The sequence below is a fragment of the Natator depressus genome, chromosome 15 (assembly GCF_965152275.1).
Source record: "Natator depressus isolate rNatDep1 chromosome 15, rNatDep2.hap1, whole genome shotgun sequence".
In the NCBI taxonomy this organism is placed as follows: domain Eukaryota; kingdom Metazoa; phylum Chordata; order Testudines; family Cheloniidae; genus Natator; species Natator depressus.
Genome location: NC_134248.1, coordinates 30645905 through 30662303, shown reverse-complemented (window position 1 = coordinate 30662303; position 16399 = coordinate 30645905). Strand labels below are relative to the sequence as shown.

The 16399-nt window shown below is 52.9% G+C and overlaps 1 protein-coding gene across 1 annotated transcript in view; it reads right to left on the bottom strand.

Annotated features, from left to right (window-relative positions):
• SEZ6L (seizure related 6 homolog like) overlaps positions 1-16399 on the bottom strand; it is a 144344-nt gene that overhangs the window by 12591 nt on the left and 115354 nt on the right. The window contains exons 8-10 of the mRNA XM_074972860.1: positions 14176-14370; positions 12742-12880; positions 829-1025 (exon numbers count right to left, since the gene is read on the bottom strand). Of these exons, the coding sequence (XP_074828961.1) occupies positions 829-1025; positions 12742-12880; positions 14176-14370 (531 nt within the window). The remainder of the gene's footprint in view (positions 1-828; positions 1026-12741; positions 12881-14175; positions 14371-16399) is intronic.

Below are 16399 nucleotides of genomic sequence, written 5' to 3'. Positions count from 1 at the left end.
CCAGGCGCTCTGTGTGTGCACAAACTGGGCTCTGGAGGCAGCTGGAGCATTGCAATGCACATGTTGTACGGGGTAGCCCAGCACCAGTCTGGGTCAGTGTTGAGGGACCAACGGATGAGCCTGACCAAAGCTCTCCTACAGCCATGCTAATGCAACCCACCCCTGTGCAGTGGGTCAGCCCCAGGCCATGCATCGGGGAAGCCAGGAGGACACTAGGTGGCGTGTGCAGAATGAGTGAGTTAGAGGGATCCTGTCCCACGGTGCCTTTTAAACAGAAGGTGGGATGCGTGACCTGCCCCAGCTAAGGCTAAGAGGCCAGGCTATCCCCACGGAGCTGTCAGTCAGCATCAAGCACCTCCCACCCCCAATGCCGAGGCAGCGAGCATCACTCTGGCCTTTCCCCATGGCCCTTGGTAGCACTGTCTGGTCCAGCCCAGGGGGGCCTGCAGGGCTGGAGGATGCTGCAAGGGCTGGCAGAAGTCCAGGGATAGTAGCCACAGAGGGCTGTAGCAGGTGGCCATTGCCTGAGGGATGTAGGTAACAGTGGCTACTGGTTTCAGAGGAGCACAGGGAACCTCTGCTGCTCTAACAGCCTGCCCAGGGCTAGTGCATGGCGTCGGCTGAGCTGAACCGGAGCCTTGGGGCCCATTGGCTGCGCTGGGTGAGGTAGCTCAGCATCGGAAAACCTGCATCCCCTCACTCACAGCCCCAAATTCTGGGTTAGAATTCACCGAGTTGCAGCCCCAGCAGACGCCACACCAAGATGCAACGTGTCCAGCCTCACTGCCCCAAGAGCAGATCGCAGTGCAGGCCCTGCGGTGCACCTACCTATGTAGTTCATGATGAATCCCTGCCCCTTCCCAAAGATGAGGCCCGCGGGGTCAGAGTGGAACTGGATGGTGAGGTCGGGGGTGGAGGAATAGAGCTTCTGGGGGCTGCTGCTGCCGACGTACTGCCCCAGGATACGGGCTGTGAGCTCGTCCCCGTCATAAATGGTCAGGATGTCGCTGTTGCTCAGGTTCAGGCTGGCAAGGGAAGCGCAGAGAGGAGCCTGGTCAGACCGGGCGTACAGGGGAATCCAGCCAGCATGTTACTGAGTCAGACTCAAGGGATGTGGGTAATGGACCCCGCCAGTTCCAGGCCATGACCCCACCAAACATGTCCATGAGGCCCGTAGTCGCCCCCCAGCAGACTCACCTCACGTGTTCCACGCCCAGGACTTGGGTATGGAAGTGAAGTGTGCGGACAGCTCTGCTTCTGGAGGACTCCGCAGACAGAGGGGAACGGCGTGTACAGGGGCCTGCTATCATCTGAATCAACATAGGGGCCGATCCGGTGAGCAGGGCGTGGGACAGGGAGCGATGCTCTTTGTATTGCAGAGCTGCGGTGGACCTGAAAGCCTGCAGCCTGTGCCCGTGGCTGTATGGTGCACGGACAGCACGAGGGGGCTGATTCTGACTGGACGAAGCATAGAACACGTCTGTGTCTTCGGGCTCTTCCATAGTGGTGCCATGAGCAACCGTCACCCCCTTCACCCATTGCCGGCGTTGGCTGCCTTCTGACAGCACGGCTGGGTTTCCCACAACCGAACTGAACTGAATTCTTTGTTCCTTTTGCACGGCAGAAAGCTGCGTGCTACAGAACACGGAAATGAGATAACTGGCTCCTGCTCTGAAGCCGAATGAGGTGTCTGTGCTCGGCATTCCCGTTATCATGTCACAGCATCCCCTACCTCTGACGCTCCCGCTGGAACTGAACCCTCACAGGCGGCTCTGGCACCAGTAGGGAGCCGGGGCTGGAACAAGGTGTGCAATGGGCCGTGTTCAGCACCACCGGGTCCCATTTCACATGCACCCTGACCTTTAATGGGTCTGCTTGCTTGCTAGCTAGCGGTGGCTTGCTGCAGGCCTGCATTGGGGCCTCCTCTCAGCCTTCTTCTGGGTCAGTGTGTGCCTAGCTCTCACCCTGCTCCTGGGGCATTGTCTCCCCCTCTCACTGCTGCCTCGCTCCCTTCGCACAGCCAGCATCTGCTCCACCGCCCGCCCTCTGACCACTCTGAATGTCCAGTTTTCCGGTGAGGAGAAGGAGAATCACTGGGAAGAGCTCGATCCTTGGGGCATGGTGGTTCTGACAGGCTGGTGCTGGTCTGGCCCTGGAACCAAGTGGCAGTGATGGCCAGGGGTCACAGCCTGAGCTGGTGTAAATCAGTGCAGCTCCACTGAATTCAGGGGCAATTTAAATCTGGTCCAGAAAGCGTGAGAGAAGGCATGGCCACCTGGAAAGATGCGCCAAGACCACTGCACGCATCACCGAGCAAACAGGAAGGGGACCTTAAAAATTCCCAAGGAATTTAAGGGGTGGGGAAGACGGTTGGTCACCTGACGGCAGGGCAGTAGAGTTCAAACCGATGACCAGAGGCGAGAACAGGCATTGTGGGACGCCTCCCGGAGGCCAACCGCAGGGCTGTCATCGACCAGGGTGTCTACACTGGCACCTGGCGCAGAAAGCTGCCCACCTCTCACTGGGGTGGGTTTTTTTACAGTGCTGCAACTGCGCAGTGTCTGCGCGCTCAGTGGCTTGGCAGTGTGCGCGCCTCGGGAGTTACGGCGCAGAACGCTGCTTTACTGCGCAGAAACGGGCCAGTGTAGACAAGGCTTTATCCCCGGGGCTCAGGCAAGTGTTTCTGAAGGACAAGCCTGTAAAATGGGCCAGAACGCACCACATAGCAGGTATTTTCCAAACCTCTCCCCAGGGCAGGAGACCCCCAGCTTTTCCATCCCCTCCCCAAATCACACAAGCGGAGCAGGGTGCTCTGGGGGGCGTTCAGTGGCGAAGTCTCCGTGTCTCTAGACAAGTCCATTGACAGACAGTCATTTGCCAAACAGGGTGCCTCCATCTCAGGGCTGTGAGAAAACCATAGCTTGGCCAGACTTTCCTCCCTTGGAGAGCACATGCCCCCCCAGGACAAAAGAGGGGGCTGTCAGGGCTGGTGGGAGAAATATTTGTAGTAGCCCCATGTCAGGATATCAGCAGCACATCGCGGCGTAGCTCAGAAGCATGTCTCTCTCACCAAGGGAAGCTGGTCCAGTGAAAGATATCACCTCACCCACCTCGTCCTGCTAATATCCTGGGACAGACCCAGCCACAACTACACTGAACCCAGAGATTGGACAGGCGCATAATCTGGCTGGCTAATGGGGTAGCTGGCCTATGGTACATGTGGCATGTAGTGGACATGAAATGATGCAAAACTAATAACAAAAGTCAAAAGACAAACTGTTATTTGTCTCCTACCAGCGATAATCGCCCCAGTGCCTGAAACGGCTTGGAGTGACTGGCCATTGGTAAACTCACAGCCCGTCAGAAACACAGGAAATGCAGCATAGCTCGATCCTTTTTCACTAAAGAGATCACAGCTGTGTGGGGGGCATGTTCATTCTGTGTCTGATGCATTCCAGCACTTCACAACTGGTGTGACGCTTCACCAGCTTGGGATTATGAATGGAGGGAGACCCAGTTCAAGCAATTTCATGCAGCCCTTTGGTGAGGATGGGGATGAATTTCTGAGTAAAGTCCATCCGACACAGGGTTCCACTGGAAAAGATACATTTGATCATTTCTCCCTCGTGTTTTACATATAAAATGGCTGAGGTACCAAAGTGAGAAAACTCTTACCAAATGACCACATTCTGCAGTGGGTACAGGAGCACGCCCCAGGATCAGCAGGCCTTGCTCTTCCCAGGCAAAGGCTCCCACTTGGCTTTGAACAGACCGTGCACATTGCTGCATCCAAACAACCCTTCTGGTCAGTTCACTGCAGCGTCTAGTTTTTCCTTACCAGCAGAGTGCACTGCTCTTCCAGAGATTGAAATCTACTGGGGGGAAACAGGCTCTTGGAGGATGAGAAATCTGTGATGAACGTCACCAGCTAGGAGAAATTAAAATTCCGCAGACTCCTCTGCAGAGAACAACAGGTCACCTGGCTACGCTCAGGGTCGCACCTAAATCCTTGCAAGCTCCTGTGTCTCCGAAGGTCCTTTGCTGGTCTGGCTCTCCTCTTGGCTTATCACCCAGCAGTCAACCCAGTATAACTGCCCAATCCTGTCTTCAGGTTAACAAGGGGTGTGTGCGTCTGTATTCCTGCCAATCACACTACCTGCAAGGGAGACCAACACCAGGCCTGCCAAGCCCTCCTCCCAAAGGCAGCCCAGCACCTCAGGGACCTGAGTGCAGGAGGACCAGGGAACACAGCAGATAGCAGGGTTCCTTGGCCTCTCAATCTCTGCTAATCGAGTGCTGCTCTGGATGGGGCAAAGCGGAGCTGCTGTCTGTGGGATGCAGGGGCTGGGATTGCAGGGGAAATCAGAGGAACACACCTCGCTGATGGAGGATCTCCAGCCACCTCCTTATTTGGTGGCAGAGGCTCATGACTGATTGGCACCTGGAGGCCGAAGTCCCTCTCCTCTCTCCCGGCTCCAGGGCAAACGGGTGGGGAAGAAGGGAGCGCAGCTGTATCTGGGGATGAACAGAGACAGCTCGTCTCCCAAGCGGTCAGCCCAGGGCTGGGAAATCTCCTGCCAGGGCCAGCCTGAACAGAGATGAGCTGAGACGCACTAAGTGACAAATCAACCCGGAAGAAACTGATAAATAAATAGCAGCTTCTGCCTCCTCTGCCATGCTGTCAAAGCTTCAGATCAGTACCAACCGATTCTAGCTCTCCTCCACGGGGCACCCGGCTCTCTTCAGAGAGACACTCCCTGCTGTGCCTGGCTGGTATTTTCACCAGGACTTTGCTTTTCCAGCTCCCATCTTTGGCACTGGTTCCCCAGGCACATGCAATCCCTTTGTCCCAGTGGCACAGACTGAACCGGAAATGGAAGCTGCTGCTGCAAATGCCTAGTGGGTCTGTCCAGCTGGTGCCAGTTTTGAATGCCCAGCTATGGCTTAATAGTTTGCTAAGCCATTCGCGATTCTCTTGGGGAACTCATGGAGCACGGGAGAGAGCCCAGAGGACTGGAACGGGGCGAGTATAGCACCGCTCTATGAAAAGGGGAATAAGGACAATCCAGGGAATTACAGACCAGTCAGCTTCACTTCAGTACCAGAAAGATAATGGAGCAGATAATCAAACAATGGCTTTTTAAGCACCTAGCAGATAATAGGGCGATTAACAGTCAACATGGATTTGTCAAGAACAGATTGTGTCAAACCAGCCTGACATCCTTCTTTGCCAGGGTAACAAGCCTGGTGGGCAGTGGGGAAGGAGGAGATGTGCTGTCTCTCAACTTTAGTAAGTCTTTTGATAGTGTCTCACAGCACGGACACCTCCAGGGAGTGGGGTGCCCAGGCAGGGTCAGGACAAGGCAGTGCCCAGATCCCCTGCACAGGCACCCTGGGGAGAGAGAAGCTGCCCCTTTGCTAAGGTGGGGCAAAGGCTGTTGGGGAGTGCCCTGGTTTTACGATGCTTTCTCTTGCCCTATGCAGGCAGTGTCCCATCGCGGCTGCCACTCAGTTGGGGCACTTGCCCCACACCCACCCCAGTCTAGTGCGGCTTTGCTTCGAGATGCAAATGCAAATGTCTGAGCAAGGTTCTTCGGGGAAGGCAACCAGCCAATCCCTGCAGAACGCTGGCACTCGGGGCAAACCTCTGCTTTCCAGCAAACACCATTGCCACGGTGATATTTCTGTTTGATTACTTCAAATTGTCTGGCCCCCAGTTCTGACCTGCCCCAGTGCCCACAAAGCTGGGAAGGTGCATCGGGAGCCCTGCCTTGGGATTTTCACTGAAAGCTTTAAAACCGTTTTGACTCTAAGATAGCACTTGGTCTTCTGTGGGACCGTCTCTGGGAATCCCCAAATAGCATCACAAGAGCGTCTCTCTGCGTTGGCAGTATCCCCGTGGCCGCGGCTCTCAGCACAGGCCGCGCTTGCAGAGGAATCCCGTCCTACTGTCTAGCCACCTGCACCTGCAGTGAGGCTGCTGGCTTGTTTGAGCGCCGCATGAGGCCGCGGGGGCCCAATCCTACTTCACGTCTCTGTGTCTCCGGTGGCCTCGGAATCCAATCCGGGTCTGGTGGAATCAGGCAGGAGAGTGGATGCATTTCATGCAGCTGTGTTGCTCCCACAAAAGAAAGAAAAGCCAGGACAAGGGAATTGGAGCTGGTTCCCACAGCTGAGCCTAGGAGCGACACAGGAGGAGAGGATTTTAGCCCTCCTTCCATCCTCTGGTACCTTTCCCAGTTGCATCATTTCAACAGATCCTCCAAAGGCAATGTCTCCTTGGGGTCCGTCCTCTCCCTCTCACTTCTCCAGGCAGGTGGAGGTTTCTCTCACTATTAATTTTTCTTCCTTTTAGCACCATAGCTACCACTGTGGGCAAGCGACAGCGAGGAGATGGGATGTGCCTTTTGCCTCAGAGGTCACGATGGCTTGTGGTCCTCCATCGCCTTGCCAGCAGCTGTGAAGCTCCGAGTCACAGCCCTGTCTGTGGCAAGGTTATTCTGGCAGCCTGAGAAGGTGCCAGGTGCCCACCGTGCGCTCTGTCAGCAGCGCATGGCGGCTGTGGGAAAAATAACTTGTGAGGGGAAATTCCGGACTGGTCCCCACACGCACACTGACGGAGAGAGACCAGGGGAGCTCAGTGCCAGGTGCAGCTCACGCTGTGCTCTTATCGGCCGTGTTAGTGAAAGGGCCCAGGGACCCGCCTGAGACAGCAGCCCCTTGGCAAAGCAGCGTGCAGCCCTCCTGCCATGCCGAAACAGGCCTGCCACTCAGAGAGCTGCCGAGCACCCACAGCGCAGCACCTCCCAGGGCCAGGGTGCTGGGGTTCTCGGGCAGCCAGACACATGGAGTCCAGAGGCCAATCAGGAAAGGGGCTGGGAGCTATTAGGAGAAAGTTAATTAGTGAGGGCCTATCCCCAAACCCATCGAAGGCAATGGGAGTCTTTCCATTGACTTAACAGACTTTGGATCAGGTACATGACATCTGCATGGTGCTTTGAACATGTGAAGTCCAGTGTGAATACACATGTATGTGTATACGCACACATACCCATGCACACAATAATAATAATTTCTGTTTTCCTGTAGACTCCCTTTCAATGGCCTCATCCGTCTTATCTGGGGCAATGTTTCTATGTGGCCTGCACCTGTCAAGTGCAGCCCACGTACATGTTCAAACAATCCCACGGATTTAGCATGTCACAAAAACTTGCTTGTCTCATTAACTGAGACTGGCCAGTTAGGTGCCCTAAGTCCCGAGGCAGCAAAAAGCGGCTGTGCTCAGACTGTCAGCACAAACTGGAGAGCAGCCATCAGGAGAGAATTCCTCTATTACCCGCCTGAGAGCCCGGGGTGGGTGCTGTGTAACTCTGGGCGAAGCAATGCTGGGGACACAGCTCCCTCAGAACCAGACTGCTAGCCTGGTCATCAGTGCAGCCCCAGCCCCAGCCCCACCCGTGGGTCCCTGCATCCAAATAGCAACCAGGCCTCTTTGTTAAGCGGGCAGAATCCCTTAGATTTTCCTCTGGATTCCACTGTCTATTAATTAGAGTCAGTGATTACAGATGACTCTAATTTTAGGCCTGGCTTGACAAAGCCCTGGCTGGGATGATTTAGTTGGGGCTGGTCCTGCCTTGAGCAGGGGGTTGGACTAGATGACCTCCTGAGATCCCTTCCAACCCTGATCTTCTATAATTGTATGATTCTATGACATGCCCACTAGTGAGTGACCAGCACTAAAACTATTCCACTGCCGGACACTAGCAGCCAGGCCCCATTAACTGGGCCACACTGGGTGACACTAGCTGCTGTCCCTGGCTCTGAGGCTGCCTGCCCGCCCAGCTCTGCATGGCCTCACAAGGTAGGATCCCGTCCAGAGCATGTGCGTGTGTGTCACTGTGTGTACAAAAGCTCACGAAAGCTTATGCTCAAATAAATTGGTTAGTGTCTAAGGTGCCACAAGTCCTCCTGTTCTTTGTGCGTACAAAGAGCGCCACCTAGTGGCACAGTCGTTAGGGTGTAGGGCTGATCAGTGGCTAGTTTTAGCTAAGCGGTGGTTCCATTACAGATGGCCTCCTGCCTGAGCAGCTCTTAACAGGGCAAGCAAACCCAGCAACGACATTAAGCCAGGCAGGAAAGGCAGGAAAAATCCCTCTGATGCCTCCCTGTGAAACCCTGTCTTCCCAACCGTCTCCTTCACGCACAATCCAGATTCGCTCCAGGCTTCCATTCCTCAAACCCGAGAGGGTCCCACTGTGATGATTTCCTGACAAAGACATTCACACCAATGCTTGCCTCTCTAATGTGTCTTCAGCCCCAGAAACAATCCCTGTAACAATGGTGCATAAGGCAAGCAAACTGAAAAGCAAACTCTCCCCGCACGCTGAGGTTCATGCACGTTGGATGCCTCCAGTGATTCTGACACTACTTGCTCTGACTTAGCTGTGAAACAGGCCAAGGGATTTGTAGGCAGTGTGATGAGTGTGAGTCTGTCCTGGCACTTAGCTTAATAGCAGAGCTCTCATCTAGAAATGCTGGGAGCCCAGTTTCTAGTCCAGAGCTCTGTACTGAGCCTGGAAATTGATGTAGTTATTGGCACACGCACTTGTTTGCTTATTGAAATGTGTCACGCTCTGCTGAAGTATGGATGCCACACAACACTGTCTCGTTCGCTCTGTCAGTTGAGTGATCGAGTGGGAGTCACACCACAGCTCAGGGGCTCAGACTTGGTGGCTTTTAAAGCATCAAACACGATTCCTTACAGAGCTGGGGCTGTGCAGGACATCCCCGAGAGGCATGCAGCATCACCGCTGCCTCACTGGCTCTGGCGCTATGCCCTTACCAGCTGGGGCAGCCATGGGGTGGGGAGCTGTGTAGGCAGGATGCCGTGTGTAGGCTGTAGGCTGTGCTCTGCCTCACAAAGTTACACAGAGTTCTCGGAAGTGTCCGAGACAATAAGCACCTTAAGAAAATATTAGCTGCCATGGAATTATGCTGTTTCTATTGCCTGGACCTCATCAAGTTCCCATTCAAAGAGAATGTCCTGGGGTTTAACTACAACCACAGGTGGGAGTGCCCGTGACGGCAGCCCTACTAACTAGGGCTGCCATCAAACTACATGTCGGAGGGCTAGAGCCGGTGGGGAGCCTCGAGCACACTGGGGAGAAGAAAACAGGAAATTAGGCAAGTTAGTGTGTAGCTTTGGACTGCCCTGGACAAGCATGTTAGCATGGGATTCATTCATGGCAGAGACTGGCTTCAGTCCCCAGCTCATCTGTCTATTAATAAAACCTTTCCCCTGTTTTGGGGAACACTTCCTGGGTCCGCCTGAAAGAGAAGTAAAAGCTGTTTGCAAACAGGGTGGAAGGGATCATTATATCAGTGAACGGCCATGCAGGCTTCTAAATCTGGAGGGAGGTTTGCAGAAAGACAGACTGAACTGGGCCATTCTCCACACAATACACACACCTGTGTGTGTATGTGCATGCGTGTACGCGTGAGAAGTTTTATTACATATTCCCACTTCACTCTTTTGCTCTCTTTCCTCGGTTAAGTTCCCATCAGAGGCTTGGTTGTCTCTGAGCTAAGTGACCAACTGCATGGAGCCAAGGAACGACTTGCGGAACAAGCACATACAAAGACATCCAGCCCAGTCCCACTTTCTCACAGGCTAGAGTAGACCATTGAGCAACTGAATGACGGAGGAGGGAGGACGTCAAGTGCAATTTGTGACCTGAAATGAGTCATGTTTGTCAAGGGCAAGGCTTGTCAAAGGGACACTCAGCCCGCCTGCTTTCCAACCTGAGTCAGTCTCCCTCTGCTCCCAGGAACCATCCAGTACGTTCCCACCTGCTGCCAAACGTTATGGCCATGGTGAAATGTTTGCAGAATGCAAGGGGAGCTCTCAGCACCTCTTAGAGCACTAGCAGGTCACCACAGTGAAGAAGTGGCTTTGCCTTATGTGAGGTGTTACATATCCAGACAGGAGCATCACAGGAGTGTCTGCCCTCCTGCAAAGCATCAGGCTGCTGGAGGCAGGAGATCACACTGGATAGCCCATGGGCCCCATATGCTATACAATTCCTATCAATACTCCAGGGAAATTGTGATTGGCACTCACTTGCATGATTACCAGAGTGTAGGTAAGTCATTATTTATTGCCTGTCTCCATCTGCTGGACACTGGACTGAGTTAAAAGTACCAGGTGAGAGGAGGATGCTGTGTTTACATGCTGCCTTTTGCAGCCCCTCTGCACCTCAAGCCTATGGAAGGGTCACTCGCTCAGAAGTTATCTAAGCCCTTGTAAATACATCTGCCCTAACAGTCCATTTTTACTGCAGTTGTTTCCAGGTTCTCAGTTCTGTGCCAAAAACACTGAAGTAGGAATTAAAGGGAGCATGAAAATGACCAGGGAACAGCAGCTGGTGACGTGTTTATGGCTGTTCTCGGAACGTTTTTTGCAGAACCAGATTTGTAGAGGGCACTGCTTGGGATTGGCGTCTTGTGTTTATTTGCTCTGAATTTTGATTAGCAACAGATACACTCAAACACCTGCATATATTTTCGAACTGTCTCACCCATGGGCGTTCTGGGCCAGTAACAATCCAGGCCATGCCTGAAAGGATGTCACAGAATTGGCCCACCAGCCTTCCCTGGGGCTGTGACCACATTTCGGAAAGCAGACTTTTTACTGCTGGTAATTTGGGGAATGATGACGTCTTAAATTCCACCAGCATTTAATAGTTTCAAAGGGAGAAAGGACCGCAAGAAAATTCATCCTCATTCCTCAGCTTCCCAGCCAACCTGCCTCTACTCTCAGGGCTAAACAGGCCCAAACCCTCTTTGAACTGTAATACACTGTGTGCCAGCAACGACTGAGAAAACCCTGATGCACGAGAGCCTGCAGCCAAGTATCTGCCATTTCCTGTACATGGTTCCCCAGCCAGCCTTGCTACATAGAAAAGTCTGAGGCCCAGGTGGAGAGTGTGAGACCTTGCTTTGGAGTCTGATGCATAGACCCAGCGAATTACTCCAGTGACAATGGGCTCTGCCCGTAGCCCAGCTTGCCTGGAGAACTGGCGTCAGCTCCTAAAACATGGCCATAGACGTGACTTTGGGATACTTTCACTCCTTCTGATAGGGGCTGAGCTGTACAGAACACAAGGCCAGGCCCCCGAAAGGCTATTTTAGACTGAAGGTATTCCATCCGTGGACAGCAAGTTCCCTTGATATCCAAGATTGCATGAACTGCAGAGATGACAGCGAGGTCTTCACAAAACAGCATTCTACCCGCTCTGGAGCCCTTTTCTGAGCACTCTTCTAGCATTAGCAGCAAAACGCCCAGAGCTCTGGAGCTCAGGATGCTCCCCGAAAACAGCGCGTTCGGTTGGCTCTGCCAGGCCCTCAAGCTGAGACTGTTGCACGGTTCTTTTGGACACTGTCTGAATGCCAGTGAGCCACGGGGGAGTCGGGAAATGCTTTTCTGCAGGGTAAGTGAGGGAGCAAGTTAATATAGCATAATAATGGCACTGCAGAGCTGGGCTGGAATACGATCCAGTCCCTGATTTTCAACTAACTATGGCGCTGATTCCTGCCAAAATGATTCCTTGCTGAGGCTGATCTCCTGCAGCCCTGGTATTGCTCCCTCCAGCATTAGGACTTGCAAGCACAACAGCCATCTCAAGAACAATTAGCTAGTGAAATGAAGAGAAGAGCACGTTTCCCTTCTGGAGCAGCCCTCCTCATTACCCGAGCAGCGAGCCCAGAGTGTGTCACAAATTATTTCATGCTGTGCTAGTGAAAAGAGCTTAAAAGAACCCAGCCAAGAAGGAGCCTAGGCCAGAGCCAGCCAGTAGGGTCCCAGCTAGGGCCCAGCTGGGGCTGGGACTAAAAGAGAAAGTTTCAGAGAGGGCGAGGCTGGGTGGTGGAGAGAACCCCACAGCAGCAGGAGTTTCATCTGCCTTCTCCCTATGCATGCTGGGGTAGCCCTTTGCCAGGATCAGGGAGCACACACCTCCCTTAAGGGGCTTTCTCGCCCACCCACATGATCTAGAGCAGGCACGCGGTGCCATGCTGCAGATCGAGTGGCACCATATTGGCATGGGGACCCTTGTCAAAATGGGCCACAAGCTTCACTGTTTAAAACTGCAGATTCTGCAAAAGGAGGCAGAATCTGTGCTAAGAACCTTCATCCATGAGTCCAGCAGATTTCCAAGCGATGTGATCTAGGGTTATAAATCAAATGACACTTGTGTAATATTTTTCATCTTCAGAATGTTTTGCAGTTTCTCGTCCTCTTAGCACCTCTTCCTGGCTGGGCCGGGGAGATCATTGTCCCTGTCCGATCTGCATCTAAAATTATGGTATAGTTCATATTGCTCCCATTAATATCCCAGACCCTCTGATGGGTGGGGCAACCAAGGCACGGAGGTTCAGTGACTTCTGAAGATGACCCGCCATTTCAGAGACAGAAGCAGGATTAGAACTTTTGGGCCCAGACTTGCTTCCCTCTGTGATGGAGGCGGCTAGTAATGGTGGCTTGTCTTTGCACAGTGCTATCTGTGGTCACTTTGTGCGTAGCCCTCCTGCCGAGGTCTAAGCACAGCAAAGGGCAGCATGTCCCACCAACACACCCAGGCCTTGTAACAGTTTCTGGTGTCAGCAGAGCAATCACACGTGGTAAACCAGCTGTTGGAGGAAAAGGATCAGCCCAGCCCGCGTCAGGCCCTGTGAAGTACTCACAGCTGGATGTCCAAGAAAAGCCGCTTTTCCTCCCCAACGTGTACCCTCCAGATGCAGTCCTCTCCCTCAGCATAGGGCTCTGGCCAGTTAGGGGACAGGATGACTCCTGCCATGGCAGAGAGCTCCCCTCCACACATTGCTGAAATAACGAGACAGAGAGAGGTGACTCATAAGAACATAAGAGTGGCCATACGGGGTCAGAGCAAAGGTCCATCTAGCCCAGTGTCCTGTCTTCTGACAGTGGCCAATGCCAGGTGCCCCGGAGGGAATGAACAGAACAGGGAATCATCAAGTGATCCATCCCCTGTCGCCCATTCCCAGCTTCTGGCAAACAGAGGCTAGGGACACCATCCCTGCCCATCCTGGCTAAGGTCCATTGATGGATCTATCCTCCATGAATTTATCTAGTTCTTTTTTGAACCCTGTTATAGTCTTGGCCTTCACAACATCCTCTGGCAAGGAGTTCCACAGGTTGACTGTGCGTTGTGTGAAAAAATACTGCCTTTTTTTTGTTTTCAAACCTGCTACCTATTAATTTCATTTGGTGGTCCCTAGTTCTTGTGTTATGAGAAGGAGTAAATAACACTTCCTTATTTACTTTCTCCATACCAGCCATGATTTTATAGATCTCTATCATATCCCCCTTTAGTCATTTCTTTTCCAAGCTGAAAAGTCCCAGTCTTATTAATCTCTCCTCATAAGGCAGCTGTTCTATACCCCTAATAATTTTTGTTGCCCTTTTCTGAACCTTTTCCAATTCCAAAATATCTTTTTTGAGATGGGGCAACCACATCTGCATGCAGTATTCAAGATGTGGGCGTACCATGGATTTATACAGAGGCAATATGATATTTTCTGTCGTGTTATCTCTCCCTTTCTTAATGATTCCCAACATTCTCTTTGCTTTTTTGACTGCTGCGGCACACTGAGTGGATGTTTTCAGAGAACTATCCACCATGACTCCAAGATCTCTTTTTTGAGTGGCCACAGCTAATTTAGACCCCAGTCAAGAAAGAGATCCTGGAGTCATTATGGATAGTTCTCTGAAAACATCCACTCAGTGTTGTACAGGAGCCGTCCTGGGGGCGGAGGGAACGCTGCCTGCAGTGCGGTGGGGAGCTCTCCCTACTCTGCCTGGCACAGTGGGAGCTCTGGCAGCCGACTTTGAGAAAGGCCAAGCCCCCCACTCTTCCAGTGCAGTCAACAGGCCCCTTGGGGGCTAAGGCCCTCTCTGCATTTGCTGTCCTGTCTCTGAATGCTTTGCAAGGGCTCACAGACATATGCCTTAACTTAGCTACGTTATCCTCACTCACATGCAGTCATTTTCTCTGACGGCGTGGTCACTAACACTGGAGAGTTTTTACTTGTGCATGTTCTCCTGCGTGCAGTACCGGGACAAGGCGTAGTGACCGCAGCTGGTGGAGGGTAACTGACCTCTGCACAGGGGCTCGGTGTCATTCCAGTAGGGGTCCCTGACATTGATACACTCGATTATGGCGGGTCCCTGCTCCAGGGAATGGCCAGGGTCACAGGTGAACTCCACCGTCGTTCCCAGGTTGTAGGTAGGATCGGAGGTGGTAAAATTCCCATTCTGAATGTAGGGTTCGTAGCAATGGCCTCGCTCGAAAGCTTGAAGAGAAACACATGTTAACTGGACAGGTGCAGCACGGACCCTGCTCTGGGGAGGAGACAGCAGCTGTCACTGTCTCCTTTTCCAGGTCTTGTGCAACGGTAACAACTCTCACCACAGGGAATCAACAGAGTCTGCACTCTGGGCCACCAGCTCCAAAGCACCAGCTGAGCGAAGGGGTGAGTCCATTAGCAGTACTAGGCTGTTATCCATTGTACAGACCAGTGTTACATAACCTCTCTGTAGCAGAGCTAGGGATCAGTAAGCTGCTCTAGGAAGAATAAGAACCAGCCCGAGTCAGTGCTTATCTCCCTGGCAGGGCCTCACCTGGGGTCAGGACTGGTACGTCCCTGCTGTATTTGTGGCACCCAGCAGCAGTGAGCCTGGCACAGTCTGAATGCCAGTCTAGCTCGTGCCACGCTCTGGAATTCCATTGGGCTCCCCAGCGCTGTGCCATCCGTCGGGGCACGTGGGAGGGAGATAGCTGCCTGTCAAACTAAATTCCATTCCAATCACATTTGGTTTACATTTTTCTTTACAAACGAGAGTGGCAATTGTGTTTAAAGGCCCCGCCCCCCCCCCCCGGCCAGCCCAATCCCCAGCCAGCGCTGAGCAAACGGAGATAGTGCCCAGTGATTGTAAGCAGGAAACCAGTGTGCGGAGGCCGAAACTGAAAGCTGTCAATTGACTGTGACTGAGCAAGTTCTAGTCAGGGCTGGTCAGGACGTTTTTATCACTTAACATGTAACTCGACAAAGAGTTCAGGCCTGAGGTGGCACATTCTGGGCAAGCGCTCCCCTAGAAACCCTTCCCAAACTGCCGGTGCATGGCATCTGCTTCAGAGCGTGGCCACCGGATAGGATTGCTGCTGAACTGGGCTCTTGTACGGGGATGCTGCAGCCCTGCTCTTTGGCTTATTTTACAGGCAATTAGGATTAACGATGGTTTATCTGGTCTGAGCTTTTAAGGCTGAGCCAAGCCCCACTTCTTTTGTGTATTATCAACAGTACTATACACGCCATGCTGCCAGTTTACATATTTACTGAGCAATCTTCTTCCCTGGGATTATTGCATGTTATTGAACCTGGTCAGAGACCCGAGGTCTTAGACTGATCCTGACAGCAGAATGTATTTAAATGACAATTGTGGCAAATCTGGAGTTCCCTGGGATTCACCTGGCGTGTCCCTGAACCTCTCGTTCTCCAAAGGAGAAGCTCTTGGATATTAACTGGTTCACAAATGCAGGCCATTCCTCAGTCAGATTTACAGCTGCTCTGCCTGCTCCATGAGACTTCGCAGGCAGAAGGCAAATGACTGGAGTAAGATTACTTCTCTATAATCTTGGAGAGGTTCCCAGTTAGGCATTTTCTGCAGTCACCAGGAGCTATATTGCGTGGATCTGCACAGGAAGTTTAACTGGGGGACATATCATCCCCTACTGTAGCAGCTCTCAAACTGTGGGCTGGGACCCCAAAGTGGGTCGCAACCCCATTTCAGTGGGGTCACCAGCACTGGCTGGGGCCCAGGGCAAAAGCCGAAGCCCAAGCCCCGGCCTCAGATTTCATGCCCCCTGCCCAGGGTGGTGGGGCTCGGGCTTTGGCCCCCCTGCCCGGAGCAGCAGGGCTTGGGTGGGCTCTGGCTTCAGTCCCCCCTCTTGGGGCCGTGTAGTAATTTTTGTTGTCAGAAGAGCGTCCGGTGCAATGAAGTTTGAGAACCCCTGCCCTATTCTTTGGGATAGAGGATGCCAGTTAGACCACCCTGGCCAGATCACCACCCCAACCTGTAAGTAAGGCTCAGTCCTCTTCACCCATGCACCTGGACACTTGTGACTCATTCCACCATATATAGCACTCTCACCCACACAAATCCTCTCTGGGAGAATCTGCTTCTGACTTGAACAACCCAAGACAATTATGACTTTATTACTCTGCCTTCCAAGTCAGGGAGGCCTGGATTTTGTTAGGTGAGTGTAACAGAACTGGAGAGCCAGGGGCTAAGCTAGCCCTGATTACAGGACGGGCCCCACCT